This window comes from Heterodontus francisci, chromosome 6 (assembly GCF_036365525.1).
Source record: "Heterodontus francisci isolate sHetFra1 chromosome 6, sHetFra1.hap1, whole genome shotgun sequence".
NCBI classification, from domain to species: Eukaryota; Metazoa; Chordata; class Chondrichthyes; order Heterodontiformes; family Heterodontidae; genus Heterodontus; species Heterodontus francisci.
This window is the reverse complement of record NC_090376.1, coordinates 92187864-92207511: the sequence shown is the minus strand read 5'-3', so window position 1 is coordinate 92207511 and position 19648 is coordinate 92187864. Positions and strand designations below refer to the sequence as shown.

Genomic DNA, 19648 nt, shown 5'->3' with positions numbered 1-19648 from the left:
CCAAGTCTCCTTAGACAGCACCTTCCAAATCCATGACCTCTATCACCTAGAAGAACAACGACAGCAGTGGCAATGGAACACCAACACCTGCAAGTTCCCCTCCAAGTCACACACCATCCTGACTTGGAACTATATATCGCCGTCCCTTCACTGTCACTGGGTCAAAATCCTGGAACTCCCTTCCTAACAGCACTGTGGGTGTACCTACCCCACATATACTGCAGCAGTTCAAGAAAGTTGCTCACCACCGCCTTCTGAAGGGCAATTAGGGATGGGCAATAAATGCTGGCAGCTGGCGATGCCCACATCCCATGAATGAATAAAAAATAACATGGACTTCCAAAGGGTATTTGATAGAGTGCCACATAAAAGGCTTGCCAGCAAAGTTACAGCCCATGCAATAAAAAGGACAGTAACAGCATTGATGCTGCAATTGGCTGAGTGACAGGAAAGAGACAGTAGTGGTGAACGGCGGTTTTTCAGACTGCAGGAAGGTATATAGTGGGGTTCCCAGGGGTCGGTTCTAGGAACGTTGCTTTTCTTGATATATATTAATGACCTAGACTTCTGTGTACAGGACACAATTTCAAAATTTGCGGATGACACAAAATGTGGAAGTATTGTGAACTGTGAGGAGGATAGCAATAAACTTCACGAGGACATAGACAGAATGGTAGAATGGGCTGACAAGTGGCAGATGAAATTTCATGCAGAAAAGTGTGAAGTGTTTCATTTTGGTAAAGAACAAGGAGAGGCAATATAAATTAAAGGGTACAATTCTAAAAGGGGTGCAGGAGCAGAGGGACCTGGGGTTATATGTGTACAAATCATTGAAAGTTGCAGGGCAGGTTGACAAAGAGGTTAATAAAGCATATGGAATCTTGGGATATATAAATAGGGCATTGGGTACAAAAACAAGCAAGTTATGATAAAGTGAATAAAACACTGGTTCAGCTTTAACTGGAGTATTGTGTCCAGTTCTGGGCACCACAATTTAGGATGTTAAAGCATGACAGAAATGATTCACGAGAATGGTTCCAGGGATGAGGAACCTCAGTTACGCAGCCAGGTTGGAGAAGCTGGCCCTGTTCTCCTTGGAGATGATTAAGAGGAGATTTGATGGAGGTGTTCAAAATCATGAGGGATCTGGCAGAATAGATAGGGAGAAACTGTTCCCATTGGCTGAAGGATCAAGAACCAGAGGACACCAATTTAAGATGATTGTCAAAAGAACCAAGGGCGACATGAAGAAACACTTTCTTTACACAGCGAGTGGCTAGGACATGGAATGCTCGGCCTCAAAGTGTGGTGGACGCAGACTCAATTGAGACCTTCAAAAAAGAATTGGACCATTATCTAAAGAGAAAAGATTTGCAGGGCTACGGGGAAAGGCCAGGGAGTGGGACTAGGTAAGTTGCTCTTGCAGAGAGCCAGTACAGACATGATGGACTGAATGGCCTCCTTCTGTGCTGCAGACATTCTATGACTATGACCCTTAGTGTCTCTTGAACCACTGTCCAGGATGGCTGAATGTACTGGCATGGCCAAACTATGTTTACCCTTCAGTCCATAAGTAACAAAGTCAAATTATAAATCAAAACGCAAACTCAAAACAAAACGTCATGTTAGCAAGCAGTATTTTAATAAATTAATTAGCTGGTGAATGATTGGATACTGTCCCCATTAGAATCCAGAAAGTATTATTTTTGCATGTTCTTAACTCTATAAGATTTAGAAATCCATTGAACAATGAGCATCTAAAATCCTAGAGAACTTGTAATTGCCCAAAACTTACACTTCAGTACACTCAATAACGCTAATAAAATTCCTTGAACATTAAATATCAGGAATCTGTTCAAAATTACATACAGAACAGAAACATACATTAGATTCTGACAGCAACAATTCTGTTTCTGAGAAAAGGTCATCAACCTAAAAATGTTAACTTTCCCTCTACAGATGCTGCCTGACTATGATGAATGTTTCCAGTACTTTCAGTTTTTAATTACAGGAACAAGTGACTTTTGTTCAATGATTTGAGGATTTCTTAAAGAACTGCTTTTTTTTTCCTTCTTCTATGGTCCCCACCACTTCTCCTGTCTTGTTTTTCCTGGACAGCCGCCTATAATGGGAAAATGGTGCTGACCATTTGTCATTACCATAAGCGTGAATTACAAAGGCACCACACAAATTGTGTTAAGCAAACCAGCTATTTTGGGCAGTTCCAATATACATTTGGGTCATCTTCTGTCCACCCTTGTCTACTACTGTTCGGCCTGCAACACTGTTTTAAAGTATATGGTCATCAAGGAGTCTAGTTCAATATCTTCTTCAGGGAACTCAGAACTTTCCGACCAACATAAAAGCAAAATACTGCAGATGCTGGAAATCTGAAATAAAAACAAAAAAATGCTGGAAATACTCAGCAGGTCTGGCAGCATCTGTGGAGAGAGAAGCAGAGTTACATTTCAGGTCAGTGATGGTTCTGATGAAAGGTCACTGACCTGAAACGTCAACTCTGCTTCTCTCTCCACAGATGCTGCCAGACCTGCTGAGTATTTCCAGCAGTTTTTGTTTTTCTTTCAGACCAACTATACTCAGCAGATGTATTTCCTTCGTTCAATCAGCCACTTATTAAATGTTAATTTTTGAGATATTTACAAACTTAGCACCAATGGTTAAGGAATTTTGAAATTGTCCAGCAGCTTCCGAATTGGTTACATATTCTCATGATGCTCTCTGCTGGCCTAAAGATGTTGGCAAAACTCCTTGAACTTGTTATAAGTGATGGCACTGGCATTATTTTGGGAGCTCACCTGCCACAAAATACGTCAAACATTATACTGCTCACCAGCACAAGTTAGCACCTTTTATTTGTTCTTTTATTTTTACAAAAGCTTCTGATGGGTAAAATACCTTTATAAGACAAAGACACAGTGTAAACGCAAGTTTTCACATTCAGCTAAGTTAATCACTGGAAGAATTTCTAATTTATTTCATTGCTGTCAAACATTATACTGACCAGTGCTTATAGTGCTCAAACCATGTTTGCATGAACATCCCCATTATATTTGTTAGGAACTGTACTAACATTAGGCTTAGGGAGGTGGTTGATTAAATATAGAATTTGTTTTGTATTAGAATAATGCCCCTCGAATTAATCAACTAGTCATGAAAATACATCAAGCATAATGATCAGCACAGCATGGGAGGGCAGCTTGAGGTTATTGGTAGACATGCAACAAAGTCACAAAATGGCTAAATTGCCAGTGTGGGACTGAGAGAAGAATTTTGATCTGCATGTTTCAAAGCTCACCTTTCTCTGTCAAGTCAATAGTCTGAGGCTGCACCAGCCATCTGATTCAATCACCGATAAACCATCTCAACCCAGGCATTAAATTAATATTTTTATGCTTTGACAGTGCTAAATGAATTCCTTGTAAAACAACTGAGGATGGTGCAGATACCATTGAATAATAGGATGTTACAGCAAGAAATAGGCCATTCAGTCCATCAATTCTGTGTCAGCGTTTTTCTCTACTTGAGCTACCCAATCTAATCCCAGTCTCCTACATGCTTCACATATAAATTAATATTCTTTTTCAAGAAACACTCAATTTTTAAAAAAACTTATGGAATCTGTTTCAACATGTTTCTTTCAGAGAATTCCCCATGCTAACCACTTTCATTGTAAGCATATGTAAGGCCTGTTTCATTCTACTCGTGATATCTTAAATTTTCTCCATTTTGTTAACATCTCACTGAGCAGTGGAAAGAATGTCACTGTTTACATTTTCATAACCCTTGAAGAATTAAAAGGCCTCCATCAGATCATCTCTTGATCTTCTCAGCTCAAGTGAAAAAAAACCCGAATTTTCGTGTCTCTCCTCATAACTGGTAATATCCTAGTCAATATACATTTCTCATTTTCCATTGCTAGTAATATATATATTATATATATATAACACTTCTTGTGACAGGGTACCCCAAAATCACACCCGCAATCATGCCAGCATATCTATATCCTCCACAGTTTTTGCACAATCCTCATCCTTTTGCCTTTCCCTTGTTCCAAATTTGGTGTCATCAGCAAATGTGGATATAATTTAATTGATCAAGTCCAGGTCATTTATGTAGATAGCAAATAACACTGGCCCCAAAACAAACTCATGTGGAATACCCACATCTTTCTAATCTGAGAAATTTCCTTTTACCCCTACTGTTTGCTTTCTGCCCTCCAATCATATCTCTATCCATGTAACCACATTCCTGTCTCTAAGAATTTTAAAATAAAGGTAATTCTCACCAATCTTCTTCGCTCCTCTTCAACTGTATGGAGAAGCTGTGCAAATTCTTTAAAGGACTGAGCTGGGGAAGAAAAAAGGTTTTGTGTGTTAACTAAGGAAAATCGCATCTCCTTTGACCTTTAACCTACAATTCACTATTACAATTAATGATTCTGAAGATGTGCTTAAGATTAATATTATAACATTTGTAGATGGCCCAATATTACATGGGAAGGCATTATGCAAAACTGAGACAGTCAACATTGAAAAGAGTCGAGAGGCTCAGCACCTCAGGTACAGTTTGACAAATGGCACTTAGTACAGACAATGCATTGGTGTGAAAATAACTGATTTTAGTAACACTGCAAATTCATGGATAGAAGCTGAGAATTATCAAAAACTCATTGAATGTGTTTGCAATGTGTGAAATTATGATAAAAAGGCAATTATAATATAGGAATGCAACACAAGTACAGGCCCATGCAGCCTGCAACTTGTTAACAAGGCAACTTTTGAACAATTTGCCTGGCTCTGATCACTATCTAAAAGAACACTGACACAGTAGAAAGAACACAAAGGCATGTAGTAAGGAAGATTTCTGGACTCAAATCACTTTTGCCTTTATTATACATTGGGGTCCCGATATAACGCAGTCCACGAGAACCAAATCTTGAAACTGTGTTATAGGTGAGATCGTGTTATATCGCGATCCTTTCAAAAGTGCCAAGCCAGTAGCTAGCAATGCAGAACTACAGATAAACTGATTAAAATGGCCTCATGAACAGATAAACCATCTGATCAGATGTAAACAAACAGATTTCCGGTAACAAAATGAAGACAATCAATTCAAATACATGAAATTTTGTTTCTTCTGGTAATAAAAATGTGAATTTACTTGTACAATCGGACTATTTAAATCCAGCCTGTCAATTCTAGCTTATACCAGTTACACAAAAATATTTTAACAGCAAACAATTGACAAAATCGTAGACCATTTATTGAAAAGATGGACGTGCATTCAAGAAATTGATAATTTTTAACTGTTTACATTTACTCCTTTCCTCTGTCTTTGCTAGATATAGGATGTGCTGCAGTTGCATCACACTTGCAACAGTTGATTTTTCATTAGCTTCCAACTCAGCGATTCTTCTAGGTAGTGGATGACTGTATGGATGATGGCAGTGGCTCGGTCTTGGTATCATCATCATCATCACCTTCAGCTTGCTGAACGTCTTCAGGGTTTGGATCTGTTACTCGGGCCAATATTTCATCGCCTTGTTGGTAGCTTTTTGGTCGTCAATATTCAGCCATACATTGATTCCGTCAGTATCTAATTCGGCTCTATCTCATTGGTGGGTTCTAAATCTAACTAAGTGTTTTATTATTAAAAATAAATGAAAATAACAATGAAAACGTAACCGATAAATCAAAAGTTAATAAAGAACACAATTGTGCATATTAAATATCACTTATTTAAATTCATACTTTCAAATAAAATATAACCTGAAATTAAAAAGTTTGACAATAAAGTTTCAATTTATTGAATAACTTGTTGGGTGTCGATAAGTATTATCTGGTGGAAGTTTGTCATTTTGGAGTATTTATACTTCAACAACGTTCAGCACTTGGTGAAAAAGTCTGCAAATATGTTCTGAAAGGATAAATTTAAATGAAAATTTGGGGGTTCAAGATGGACCCGCTTCATACCGAGTTCCATTCTATAGTGGACCGCATTATAGCGGGGCCCCAGTGTACTTTTAATCTGTTAGCATGAATGAGGCATTACTACCTTATTTTTCGTGACTAAGTTATAGTAACTCCACAGGCTTCCTCACATAAGCTGAGCACTCTTCATATACTGCATTGCCTCCGTACCAAGTTTGGGAAACTCTGAACAGTCCATAATAAGAATTAAAGGAGGCACTTGATGAATCCAAAACTCTCCAGCCTCTGGAGCTCAATATTTCCCGAATTATGCAGGATATTAAATCCTCAGCTGAGATAAGCCAGTTCCCTAGTCTCCCTCTCTTCTTGACCCACACTCAAGCTCCCTGATTTTCAATGCCCCAAAACTCCAAATTTCCAAATTCAACTCCCCTGAAGCAATTTCCAACCCCCACTTCTCCCAGTTCCTGAGTCTCCCACACCTCCAACTCCAGACTCATAAGAACACAAGAAAAAGCAGAGGGGGAGGCGATGGCGTAGTGGTAATGTCATTGGATTAGCAATCCGGAGGGCCCGGCTAATGCTCTGGGAACAGGGGTTCAAATCCCACCATGACAGCTGGTGGAATTTAAAATCAATACATAAATCTAGAATTAATAGTGACCTACATGTGACTTCAGACCCACAGCAATGTGGTTGACACTTAAATGCCCTCTGAAATAACTTAAGCAGTCCCCTCAGTTGTACCAAACTGCTGGAGAAAAGTCTAAAAGGAATGAAACTGGACAGACCACCCAGCATCGACCTAGGTACCGGAAACGACAACAGCACACCCAGCCCTGTTGACCCTGTAAAGTCCTCCTTACTAACTTCTGGGGGCTTGTGCCAAAATTGGGACAGCTGTCCCTCAGACTAGTTAAGCAACAGCCTGACATTGTCATACTCACGGGATCACACCTGACAAAGTCCCAGACACCATCATCATCCCTGGGTATGTCCTGTCCCACCGACCAGAGGTGGCGGCACAGAAGTATATCGTCGGGAGTGAGTAGCCCTGGGAGTCCTCAACATTGACTCTGGATCCATGAAGTCACAAGGTATCAGGTCAAACATGGGCTTGGAAACCTCCTGCAGCATACCACCTACTGGCCCTCTCAGCTGATGAATCAGTACCCCTCCATGTTGAGCACCACTTGGAAGAAGCACTGAGGGTGGCAAAGGCACAGAATGTACTCTGGGTGGCGGACTTCAATGTCCATCACCAAAAGTGGCTCACTAGCTCCACTACTGACCAAGCTGCTAGACTGGGTCTGCGGCACATGGTGAGGGAACCAACAAGAGGGAAAGACCTACCTGACCTCGCCCTCACCAATCTATCTGTTGCAGACTCATCTGTCCGTGACAGTATTGGTACGAGTGACCACTGCGAAGTCCTTGTGGGGACTGTAGAGGATACAGAAAACATTCCAGCAATAGCTGTAAATCAGGAGATGGAAGGAAGAGAGGAACTTGGTGAAATTACAATCACCAGGGAAGCGGTATTGACCAACCTGATGGAGCTGCTGGCTGACAAGTCCCTGGGTCCTGATGGACTTCATCCTAGGGTCTTAAAAGAGGTGGCTAATGAGGTAGCAGTGATGCGTTGGTGTTAATTTTTCAAAATTCACTAGATTCTGGTAGGACTCCATCAGACTGGAAAGTAGCAAATATAACCCCTCTATTCAAGAAGGCGGGTGGGGGGTGCGGGGGGGTGAGTCAGGGGAGGCAGAAAACAGGTAACAATAGGCCAGTTAACTTGATGTCTGTTGTGGGGAAGGTGTTCAAATCGATCATTAAGGAGGTTGTAGCTGGACATTTAGAAAAAGTCAAGGTAATCGGAAATAGTCAGCATGGTTTTGTGAAAGGCAAATCATGTTTAACCAATTTGTTGGAGTTCTTTGAAAGAGTGACATGTGAATAAAGGGGAGCCCATTGATGTACTGTACTTGGATTTTTAGAAGGCATTTGACAAGGTGCCACATAAAAGGTTATTGCGCAAAGTAGGAGCTCATGGTGTAGGAGGTAACATATTAGCATGGACAGAAGATTGGCTGGCTGGCAGAAAACAAAGTATGCATAAATGGGTCCTTTTCTGATTGGCGGGTGTGATGAGTGGAGTCTGCAGGGGTCTGTGCTGGGGCCTCAACTTTTTACAATTTATATCAATGACTTCGATGAGGGGAGCGATGGCATGGTAGCTAAATTTGCAGATGACACAAAGATAGGTAGGAAAGTATGTTGTGAAGAGGACATAAAGAGCTTGCAGACTGATACAGATAGGTTGAGAGAGTGGGCAAAAATCTGGCAGATGGAGTATTATGTGGGAAAGTGTGAAGTTGTTTGCTTTTTTATTCTTCCTGTCAAAAGTTGAGTATCACTTAAACAGAGAACGACTGCAGAATTCCAAAGTGCAGAGGGATCTAGGTGTTCTAGTGCAGGAGTCACTAAAAGTTAGTATGCAAGTAGAGCAGGCAATAAAGAAGGCTAATGGAATGCTATCCTTTATTACAAGAAATTGAAAATAAAAGTAAGGATGTTATGCTTCAGTTATACAGAGCATTGGTGAGACCACATTTCGAATACTGTGTGCAGTTTTGGTCTCCTTATTTAAGGAAGGATGTAAATGCGTTGGAGACAGTTCGGAGGGGGTTTACTAGATTAATACCTGGAATGAGCAGGTTGTCTTAATGGGAAAGGTTGGACAGACTGGGCTTGTTTTCACTGGTGTTTAAAACAGTGAGGGGAGACTTGAGTGAAGTTTATAAGATCCTGAACAGTCTAGACAAGGTGGGTGTGGAGAGGATGTTTCCTCTTGTGGGTGGGTCCAGAACAAGGGGACACCGTTTTAAAATTAGTGGTTGCCCTTTCAGGACAGAGATGAGGAGAAATTTTTTCTCTGAGGGTTGTGCGACTTTGGAACTCTCTGCCACAGAAGGTGGTGGAGACGAGTTCATTGAATATTTTTAAGGCAGAGATAGATAGATTTTTGTTAGGCAAGGGAATCCAGGGTTATCGGGGGTAGATGGGAGTGTGGAATTCGATACACAAACTGATCATCCATGATCTTATTGAATGGCAGAGCAGGCTTGAGGGTCAAATGGCCTACTTCTGCTCCTAATTCATACGGTCGTATGTAAAGTCCCATCTTCACATTGAGGATATCCTCCATTGTGTTGTGTGGCATTACGACCATGCTAAATGGGATAGATTTTGAACAGATCTAGCAACTCAAAACTGGGCATCCACGGGTGCTGTGGGCCATCAGCAGCAGAATTGCATTCAACCACAATCTGTACCTCATGGCATGCCATATCCCCCACTCAACCATTAGCATCAAGCTGAGGGATCAACCCTGGTTAATGAAGAGTGCAGGAGGGCATGCCAGGAGCAGCACCAGGCATACCTCAAAATGAGGTGTCAACCTGGTGAAGCTACAACACAGGACTACTTGTATTCCAAACCGCGGAAACATATTGCAATAGACAGGGCTAAGCAATCCCACAACCAACAGATCAGATCAAAGATTTGCAGTCCTGCCACATCCAGTTGTGAATGGTGGTGGTGAATTAAACAACTAACAGGAGGAGGAGACTCCACAAATATGGCCATCCGTAATGATGGGGGAAGCCCAGCATATCAATATAAAAGACAAGGCTGAAGCATTTACAACAATCTACAGCCAGAAGTGTCAAGTGGATGATCCATCTCGGCCTCTTCCTGAGACCCCATCATCAGAGATGCCAGTCTTCAGCCAATTTGATTCACTCCATGTGATATCGAGAAATAGCTGAAGGTGTGGATACTGCAAAGGCGATGGGACTTGACAACATTCCAGCAATAGTACTGAAGACTTGTGCTCCAGAACTGGCCACGCCCCTACCCAAGCTATTCCAGTACAGCTATAACACTGGCATGCACCCGACGATGCAAAAACTTGCCCAGGTATGTCCTGTACACAAACAGCAGGACAAATCCAACCCGGCCAATAACCACCCCATCAGTCTACTCTCGATCATCAGCAAAGTGATGGAAGGGGTCATCGTTACTGCTATCAAGTGGCACCGGCACAGCAATACCCTGCTCAGTGTGGCATCAAGGAGCCCTAGACAAGTTGAAAACTCTCCACTGAAGTCATACATAGCGCAAAGGAAGATAGTTGTGGGTGTTGGAGGTCAATTATCTCAGTCCCAGGACATCACTGCAGAGGTTCCTCAGGGTAGTGTCCTAGGCCCAACCATCTTCTGCTGCTTCATCAATAACCTTCCCTCCATCATAAGGTCAGAAGTCGGGATGTCTGCTAATGATTGCACAATGTTCAGCACCATTTGCGAATCCTCAGATACAGAAGCAGTCCCTGTAGAAATGCAGCAAGACCTGAACAACATTCAGGCTTGGGTTGAGAAGTGGCAAGTTACATTCGTGCCACACAAGTGCCAGGCGATGACCATTTCCAACAAGAAAGAATACAATAATCTCCCCTTGACATTCAATGGCATTACCATTGCTGAATTCCCCACTATCAACATTCTGGGGGTTACCATTGACCAGAAACTAAACTGGATCAGCCATGTAAGTACGGTGCTACAAGAGCAGGTCAGAAGCTGGGAATTCTGCAGCAGAAAACACCTTCTGACTCCCCAAAGCCTGTCCACCATCTACAAGGCATATGTCAGGAATGTGATGAAATACTCTCCACTTGCCTGGATGAGTGCAGCTCCAAGAGTACTCAAGAAGCTTGACACCATCCAGGACAAAGCAGCCCGCTTGACTGGCATCCGATCCACCACCTTCAACATTCACTCCCTCCACCGCCGACACACAGTGGCAGCAGTGTGTACCATCGACAAGATGCACTGCAGCAACTCACCAAGGCTCATTTGACAGCATCGTCCAAACCCGCGACCTCTACCACCTAGAAGGACAAGGGCTGCAGCTGCATGAAAACGCCACCACCTGCAAACTCCCCTCCAAGCCACACACTATACTGACATGGAAATATATTGCCATTCCTTCACTGTTACTGGATCAAAATCCGGGAACTTCCTTCCCAACAGCACTGTGGGTATACCTAAATCACATGGACAATCAGCAGCAGCAGAATTGTATTCACCCACAATCTAACCTCATGGCTCGGCATATTCCCCACTCTTTTTTTTTATTCATTCACGAGATGTGGGCGTCGCTGGCTAGGCCAGCATTTATTGCCCATCCCTAATTGCCCTTGAGAAGATGGTGGTGAGCTGCCTTCTTGAACCGCTGCAGTCCACGTGGGGTAGGTACACCCACAGTGCTGTTAGGAAGGGAGTTCCAGGATTTTGACCCAGCGACAGTGAAGGAACGGCGATATAGTTCCAAGTCAGGGTGGTGTGTGACTTGGAGGGGAACTTGCAGGTGGTGGTGTTCCCATGTATTTGCTGCCCTTGTCCTTCTAGTTGGTGGAGGTCGCGGGTTTGGAAGGTGCTGTCGAAGGAGCCTTGGTGCATTGCTACCATCACCATCAAGCCAGGGGACCAACCCTGGTTCAATGAAGAGTGTAGGAGGACATTCCAGGAGCAGCACCAGGCATACCTAAAAATGAGCCATCAGCCTGGTGAAGCTGTAACACAGAACTACTTGCATGCCAAACAACAGAAGCAGCAAACGATAGACAGGGCTAAGCGATCCCACAACCAATGGATCAGATCTAAGTTCTGCCACATCCAGTCATGGATGCTGAAATAAAAACAGAAAGTGCTGGAAATACTCAGTAGCTCAGGCAGCATCTGTAGAATGTTGGGGTTAGACATGAGAGAGCAGACAGCAGCAAGTTCAGAGGGAAACAGGTTACAGTGAGCGAGGGGAGCGGAGAAATTGAGACGGCCGATGTCACGAAAAGTTCAAGAGTGGACAACAGGCCAGAGGGAGGGGTCCAGGTGGAGGTAGAGCACTGGAGGTGGGTGAAAGGGTCTGCTGGTCAGGGGGAGGACTCCTGTTCAAAGAAGTGAGCCCAGAGGCGAAGATGACAGGAGAGCTCAATGTTATGCCAAGCACGAAATTCGTTGAGGTGGGGGCATAAGGGAATGAAACTGAGTTCTTTGTTAAGTACAGATCATTCAGCATCAGAGATGAGAGGTCAGAGGGTATTCTAAATACACGGTAAGGGGTCAAATTAGGAGAAGGGATGGGATCAGAGGAAAGTGAAGGGGAAGGAGGATCGGGGGGTGGGGGGGGTAGGGGGGACGTTGCTACCCATGAGCTGCTGGAACTCCAGAGGTGAGGTGAGAGCGACTGCCCTTGACATCAAGGCAGCATTTGACAGAGTATGGCATCAAGGAGCCCTAGCAAAACTGGAGTCAATGCAAATTAAGGGAAAACTCTCTGCTGGTTGGAGTCATACCTAGCACAAAGCAAGAGACCTGTGGTTGTTGTAGGTCGATCATCTCAATCGCAGGATATCAGTGAAGGAGTTCCTCAGGGTAGTGTCCTAGGCCCAATCATCTTCAGCTGCTTCGTCAATGACCTTCCCTCCATCATAAGGTCAGAAGTGGGGATGTTCGTTGATGACTGCACAATGTTCAGCACCATTCGCGACTCCTCAAATACTGAATCAGTATTTGCCCACATGCAGCAAGACCTGGACAACATCCAGGCTTGGGCTGATAAATGGCAAGTTACATTCACGCCACACAAGTGCCAGGCAATGACCATCTCAAACAAGAGGGAATCTAGCCATCAACCCTTGATGTTCAAAGGCATTAACATTGCTGAAACCCCCACTATGAACATCCTGGGAGTTACCATTGACCAGAAACTGAACTGGACCAGCCACATAAATGCTGTGGCTACAAGAACAGGTCAGAGGCTGGGAAATCTGCAGTAAGTAATTCACCTCCTGACTCCCTAATGCTTGTCCACCATCTACAAGGCATAAGTCAGGAGTGTGATGGAATACACTCCACTTGCCTGGATGGGTGCAGCTCCAACAACACTCAACAAGCTCGACCCCCTCAGAACAAAGCAGGCTGCCTGATTGGCACCCCATGTGCAAGCATTTACTCCCTCCACATCTGACACACAGTGATAGCAGTGTGTACCATCTACAAGATGCACTGCAGCAATGCACCAAGGCTCCTTCAACAGCAACCTCCAAACCAGTGACCTCTACTGTCTAGAAAGACAAGGGCACCAGGTGCATGGGAACACCACCACCTGCAAGTTCCTCTCCACACACCATCCTGACTTGAAACTATATAGCTGTCACTGGGTCAAAATCCTGGAACTCCCTTCCTATCAGCACTGTGAGTGTACCTACCCCACATGAACTGCAGCAGTTCAAGAAGGTGGCTCAAGGGCAATTAGGGATGGGCAATAAATGCTGGCATAGCCAGCGATGCCCACATCCTATGAATGAATAAAAAAACAGATTATCTGGTCATTATCACATTATTGTTTGTGGAAGTTTGCTGTGCGTACATTGTCTGGCGCATTTCCTACATAACAGTGGATACACTTCAAAAAATGTACTTCATTTCTCAGGCCTCACTAATTGGCTTTGTTTAAATTTAAGAGCCTAGTTTCTGACTTAACCAAATCACTCTCCATCGTAATATGAAATTCTATCGTATGATGATGAATTCCCCAGAGAATCCTTGACTATAAGATTACTAATTAACCCTGTCTCATTGCACAATACTACACCTAAAATCCTCAACTTAGCTGTTTCCTTTTCTGGGGACTCCCACAGCTAACTCGACTATACTTCCTCACACTCTGCTTCCTGTAAGGACTCCATCCCATTCTCCTAATTTCTCAGTCTCCCTTGAATCTGTTCTGACAATGCAAACTTCTATACCAGCACTTTTTGATGCATCTTCCTTTATTCTCAACCGAGGAGTTCCCCGCAACTTTGGTAGACAGGGTCCTTGACCGTGTCCATCCCATTTCCCACACTTCTGCTCCCATCCCTACCCCTTCCTCCTAGAACCAGGATAGCATTCTCCTTGTTCTCACCTTCCAGCCCACCAGTCTGCATATTCAACAGATCGTGCTCCACCATTTCTGCCAACTCCAAGCACATCTTCCCCTTCCCTCTCAGCATACCAAAGGGGCTGTTTCCTCTGCAACACCCTGGTACACCCCCAACACCATACCCGCTTCCCACGGCAGCTTGCCATGCAAGTGCAGGAGATGCAACACCTGTTCCTTTTCCTCCTCTCTCCTCAACCTCCAAGGCCCCAAACACTCCTTCTAGGTGAAACAGCAACTTACATGCACTTGCTTCAATTTAGTATGCTGTATTTGCTGCTCACAATGCAGTCTATCCTACATCGGGGAGACCAAACACAGACTGGGTACCGCTTTGCAGAACACCTCCTTTCAGCCCACAAGCATAACCCTGAGCTCTGGTCACCTGTCATTTTGATTCTCCACCTTGATCTCATGCTAACCTGTCACGTCCTCAGCCTACTACAGCCTACCAATGAAGTTCAGTGCGAGATCGAGGAACAGAATCCCATCTTTCGATTAGGTACTTTACAGCCTTCCAGACTCAACAGTGAATTCAACAATTTCCGATTGTAATCTCTGCCCCCATCCCCATTATATTTCCATATCTTTGCATGTTTCGGTCTTGCTCTTGTTTTTCTCTTTTTATTTGCTTTCTGACAGCAGCTGTTCATCATTTGGCCATTCATACTTCCTATAGACACATCTTTTGTTTATTTACTTGTCCCCGTACATATCCTTTGGAGTCATAGAGTCGTACAGCATAGAAACAGGCCCCTCGGTCCATCGCGTCCATGCCGACCATAATACCTATCTATACTAATCCCACCTGCCTGCATTAATTCCATATCCCTCTATGCCTTTCTCATTCAAGTACCTGTCCGGATGCCTCTTAAATGTTGCTACTGTTCCTGCCTCCACCACCTCCTCTGGCAGCTCATTCCAGATACCCACTATGCTTTGTGAGAAAAATTTACCCCTTTGATCCCCTTTAAACCTCCTCCCTCTCACCTTAAATCTATGCCCTCTAGTTTTACTCACCCCTACCATGGGAAACAGGCTCTGGCTATCTACCCTAACTATGCCTCTCATAATTTTATATACCTCTATCATGTCCCCTCTCAGCCTCCTTCGCTCCAGGGAAAACAGACCCAGCCTATCCAATCTCTCTTTATAACTCAAGCCCTCCAAACCAGGCAACATCCTTGTAAATCTTTTCTGCACCCTCTCTAGCTTAATCACATCTTTCCTGTAGGGCGGCGACCAGAACTGCACACAGTATTCCAAGTGCGGCCTAACCAACGTTATGTACAACTGTAACATGACGTCCCGACTCTTGTACTCAATGCCTCGGCCGATGAAGGCAAGCGTGCCATACGCCTTCTTCACCACCCTGTCTACCTGTGTTGCCACTTTCAGCGAACTATGTACTTGCACCCCAAGGTCTCTCCGCTCAACAACACTCCCCAGGGCCCTGCCATTCACTGTATATGTCCTGCCCTGGTTTAACTTCCCAAAATGCATCACTTCACACTTGTCTGCATTAAATTCCATTTGCCAATCCCTTGTCCACTTTCCCAGTTTATCTATATCCTGTTGTAACCTTAGAAAACCTTCTTCACTGTCCACTATACCACCAATTTTGGTGTCATCTGCAAACTTACTGATCATGACCCTTACATTCACATCCAAGTCATTAATATATATGACAAACAACAGAGGGCCTAGCACCGATCCCTGCGGCACACCACTGGTCACTGGCCTCCAATCTGAAAAACAACCCTCCACTACCACTCTCTGCCTCCTGTCACCAAGCCAATTTTGTATCCAATTGGCTAGCTCACCCTGGATCCCATATGTTCGAACCTACTGGACCAGCCTACCATGCGGGAACTTGTCAAAGGCCTTGCTAAAGTCCATGTAGACAACGTCCATCGCCCTGCCCTCGTCAATCCTCTTGGTTACCTCCTCAAAAAACTCAATCAAATTCTTGAGACATGATTTCTCACGCACAAAACCATGCTGACTATCCCTAATCAGACCCTGCCTTTTCACGTGCATATAAATCCTCTCTCTCAGAATCCCTTCCAATAACTTTCCCACCACTGATGTAAGGCTCACTGGCCCGTAATTCCATGGCTTATCCCTGCTGCCCTTCTTAAATAAGGCACAACATTAGCTATCCTCCAGTCTTCCGGTACCTCACCCGTGGCTAACGATGATACAAAAATCTCTGCCAGGGCCCCAACAATCTCCTCCCTTGCTTCCCACAGCATCCTAGGATACACCTGGTCAGGCCCCGGGGATTTATCCACCTTAATGCACTTCAAAGCCTCCAACACCTCCTCCTTTGTAATGTTGATATGCTCCAGGATATCGCTGTTCCCTCCCTTGAACTCACTAGCTTCCATGACCTTCTCCACTGTAAATACAGACGAGAAGTATTCATTTAAGACCTCGCCCATTTCCCGTGGTTCCACACATAGAGTACCACACTGATCCTTAAGGGGACCTACTCTCTCCCTAGTTACCCTTTTACTCTTAATATACTTATACAATCTTTTAGGATTCTCCTTTATCTTATCTGCCAGGGAAATCTCATGGCCCCTTTTCGCCCTCCTAATTTCCTTCTTAAGTGTACTCCTATATCCCCTATACTCCTCAAAGGATTCGCTCGATCCCAGCTGCCTATACCTGACATATGCCTCCTTCTTTGTCCTGACCAGACCCTCAATATCCCTAGTCAACCAAGGTTCCTTAAACTTGCCAGCCTTGCTCTTCCATCTAACAGGAACATTCTGGCCCTGAACTCTTCCTATCTCACTTTTAAAAGCCTCCCACATGCCAGACGTCCCTTTTCCTGTAAACAGCCTCTCCCATTCAACTTTGAGAGTTCCTGTCTGATGCCATCGAAATTAGCCTTCCCCCAATTTTGGACTTCAACCTAAGGACCAGTCCTATCCTTTTCCATAACTATCTTGAAGATAATAGAGTTATGGTCACTGGTCCCAAAGTGCTCCCCCACTGACACATCAACCACCTGCCCAGCCTCATTTCCCAAGAGGCGGTCGAGTGTAGCCTCTTCTCTAGTAGGGCCATCCACATACTGCTTCAGAAATCTATCCTGGACACACTTAAATTCTTCCCCATTTTGTTCCTTTACTTGTCCCATTACCACTCCCTTTGGCCCTGCACCACCAACTCTTTTGTCATTTAATCGCTCCCATTTTCTAGCCAATTACAGATCTTCCTTTTGGTTCTTTTTCCATCCGCCTTCATTTCACCTGCTTAAAACCTATTACATTTTTAACTTTTCCCAGTTCTGATGAAAGGTTAGTCACCTGAAATTTTAACTGTTTCTCTGTCCACATGTGCTACCAGACCTACTGAGTATTTCCAGCATTTTGTTTATATACTAGATCTCATCTGCTTCTTATTGGTTCCTACAGACATTATTTCCTAGAAAAAATCTCAAATGCATTCAATGAACTCGTCCTTCAAGCTACTTTTACCATTTTCGTTTGCTCAGTCAATATGAAGATTAAAGTCCTCCATGATTATTGTATAACCCTCGTTAAATATGCCTCTAATTTCCTGATTTATACTCTGTCCAACACTATGATTGCTGTTAAGGGGCCTATAAACTACTAATTCTACTTCCTAATTTTCTGGGCTAAGATCCTTTGTCACTACTGCCTTTATCTCATTCTTTATTAGCAGGGCTACCTCCTTTTTCATTTTGCCTATCTTTTCTGCAAATCAAACCAAGTACCCTGGACTATTTAGCCCCTTTTTTTTTAATGTTTGTTCATGGAATGTGGACATTGCTTGTCAAGCCAGCAATTATTGCCCATTTATTGCCCTCGAGAACATGGTGGTGAGCTGCCTTCTTGAACCGCTGCAGTGTGGTGTAGGTACACCAACAGTGGTGACAGGTAGGCAGTTCCAGGATTTTGACCCAGCTGCAGTGAAGCAACGGCAATATATTTCCAAGTCAGAATGGTGTGTGACTTGGAGGGGAACTTGCAGGTGGTGGTGCTCCCATGCTAACACCTGGTGCTCTTGTTCTTCTAGGCAGTGGAGGTCACGAAATTGTAAGGAGCTGTCAAAGAAGCCTTGGCAAGTTGCTGCAGTGTATCTTGTTAATGGTACACGCTACAGCCATGATACATCTGTGATGGAGGGAATGAATGTTTAAGGAAATGTTGTTATGCACGCTGGACTTTGTAGTACGATTATGTTTTTAAAACTATAATTTTTAATGCAGCATAAAAAGGATTCGGAGCAGACTTGTGACCTCACACCAAGTCTGCCCAGGCACAAGCCAGGGATCTTGGTTACCATGCAAACAAGGAACGTAGATCAAAGACCCTTTGAAAGCAGATTGTAAGGTTGTAACACCTGAAGGACAGTGGGTTTCACTCTCCCAGACTCTCAGATCGTAAACAGGGAGCCAACGGCTCGAAAAATGCAAATTCGAGTTGCAATTGCTAACACCGGAAAACAAAGGACGCCCAGGTAGTTTTGCTATGGCCAGGCATATGGGGCTGGATTTTATTACTGCGCTGCCAGAGCGGTCTTCCAACATGGAATGGCCGCCGCACAGCCCCCGCAATATTACACACGGGGGCTAATTTAAATAGAGGGGGCAGAGTGGCCACCCCTGATGACATAGAGGGGACGGCCGCTGCATCCCCGGCAACGGCATCCAGCGCCACCACCCAGGTGCCGGCACCATTTTTAGCGAGGCGAGCCTCTCCCTGCAGAAGTTTACAGGCCCTCATGCCTTGACCCATGGCACCAAGGGGCTCATAAAATTCAGCCCATGGATTCTGAATATGGTAAAAGGCAAACGACTATTGACTTTTGTTCTGGATAAATTCAATAGGTTTTCCTAAGCCAGACAGGCTGTAAGGAAGAAAGGAAGAAATGAAGACCAGTAGCGGCAGTCTCAGAAGAGAGAGAGAAAAACGACTGCTCTCAGGGTGCTACTATAGCAAAAGGCTGCTAAGGCCTGAACCTGATTCAAAAGTCAAGGTTTGTGGAGAAGAAAAAAACAACAGGGTCACCAGAGACTGCTTTATTATTGGAAGACCAGTTGAGTGTGCTCAGAAGAAGTGAGCAAAAAGGGTATTGGCTTTGTTAAGGACACTAGGAGATCGAACCCATTGCAACTGGGAGGAGTTTGGGACTTTTAACTGAACACTGTGTAAGATATAAATGTGCTGTGGGTTTTTCGAGCGTGTTAATAAGTTAAGGGGAAATACCTTTCTCTGTAATTTAATGTATTAGCTACCTACTAAGTACTGCTTAGTTAATGTAATATTTTTTTAGTTTAGCTATTATAGTAAAAGTCTGAAAACATAAAATCTTGTATAATTCTTTAATCAGTCTGGGGAGTTCATTTCTCTTGTTTTAAAGATAACGGTCTCAACTGAGGTCGTAGCAGTGTATGGGGTGCTATTCAAAACAGCTGCTTTGCCGTGGATGGTATCAAGCTTCTTCACTGTTGTTGGAGCTGGACTCATCCAGGTAAGTGGGCAATATTCCATCACACTCCTGACTTGTGCTTTGTAGATGGAAAGACTACAGCCAAGTCTCAGTAATGGTTGCTAGATCAAATCTATTCTCTATCCCTATTTGTGCCATTAATTCATCTATCTTGTTATGAATGC

General features: G+C 43.9%; 1 protein-coding gene across 2 annotated transcripts in view; it reads right to left on the bottom strand.

Annotated features, from left to right (window-relative positions):
• Nucleotides 1-19648, bottom strand: part of arhgap42a (Rho GTPase activating protein 42a) — a 503828-nt gene that overhangs the window by 304485 nt on the left and 179695 nt on the right. For both annotated transcript variants that reach the window (XM_068034054.1, XM_068034055.1), the window contains exon 3: nt 4307-4368. In XM_068034054.1, the coding sequence (XP_067890155.1) occupies nt 4307-4368 (62 nt within the window). The remainder of the gene's footprint in view (nt 1-4306; nt 4369-19648) is intronic.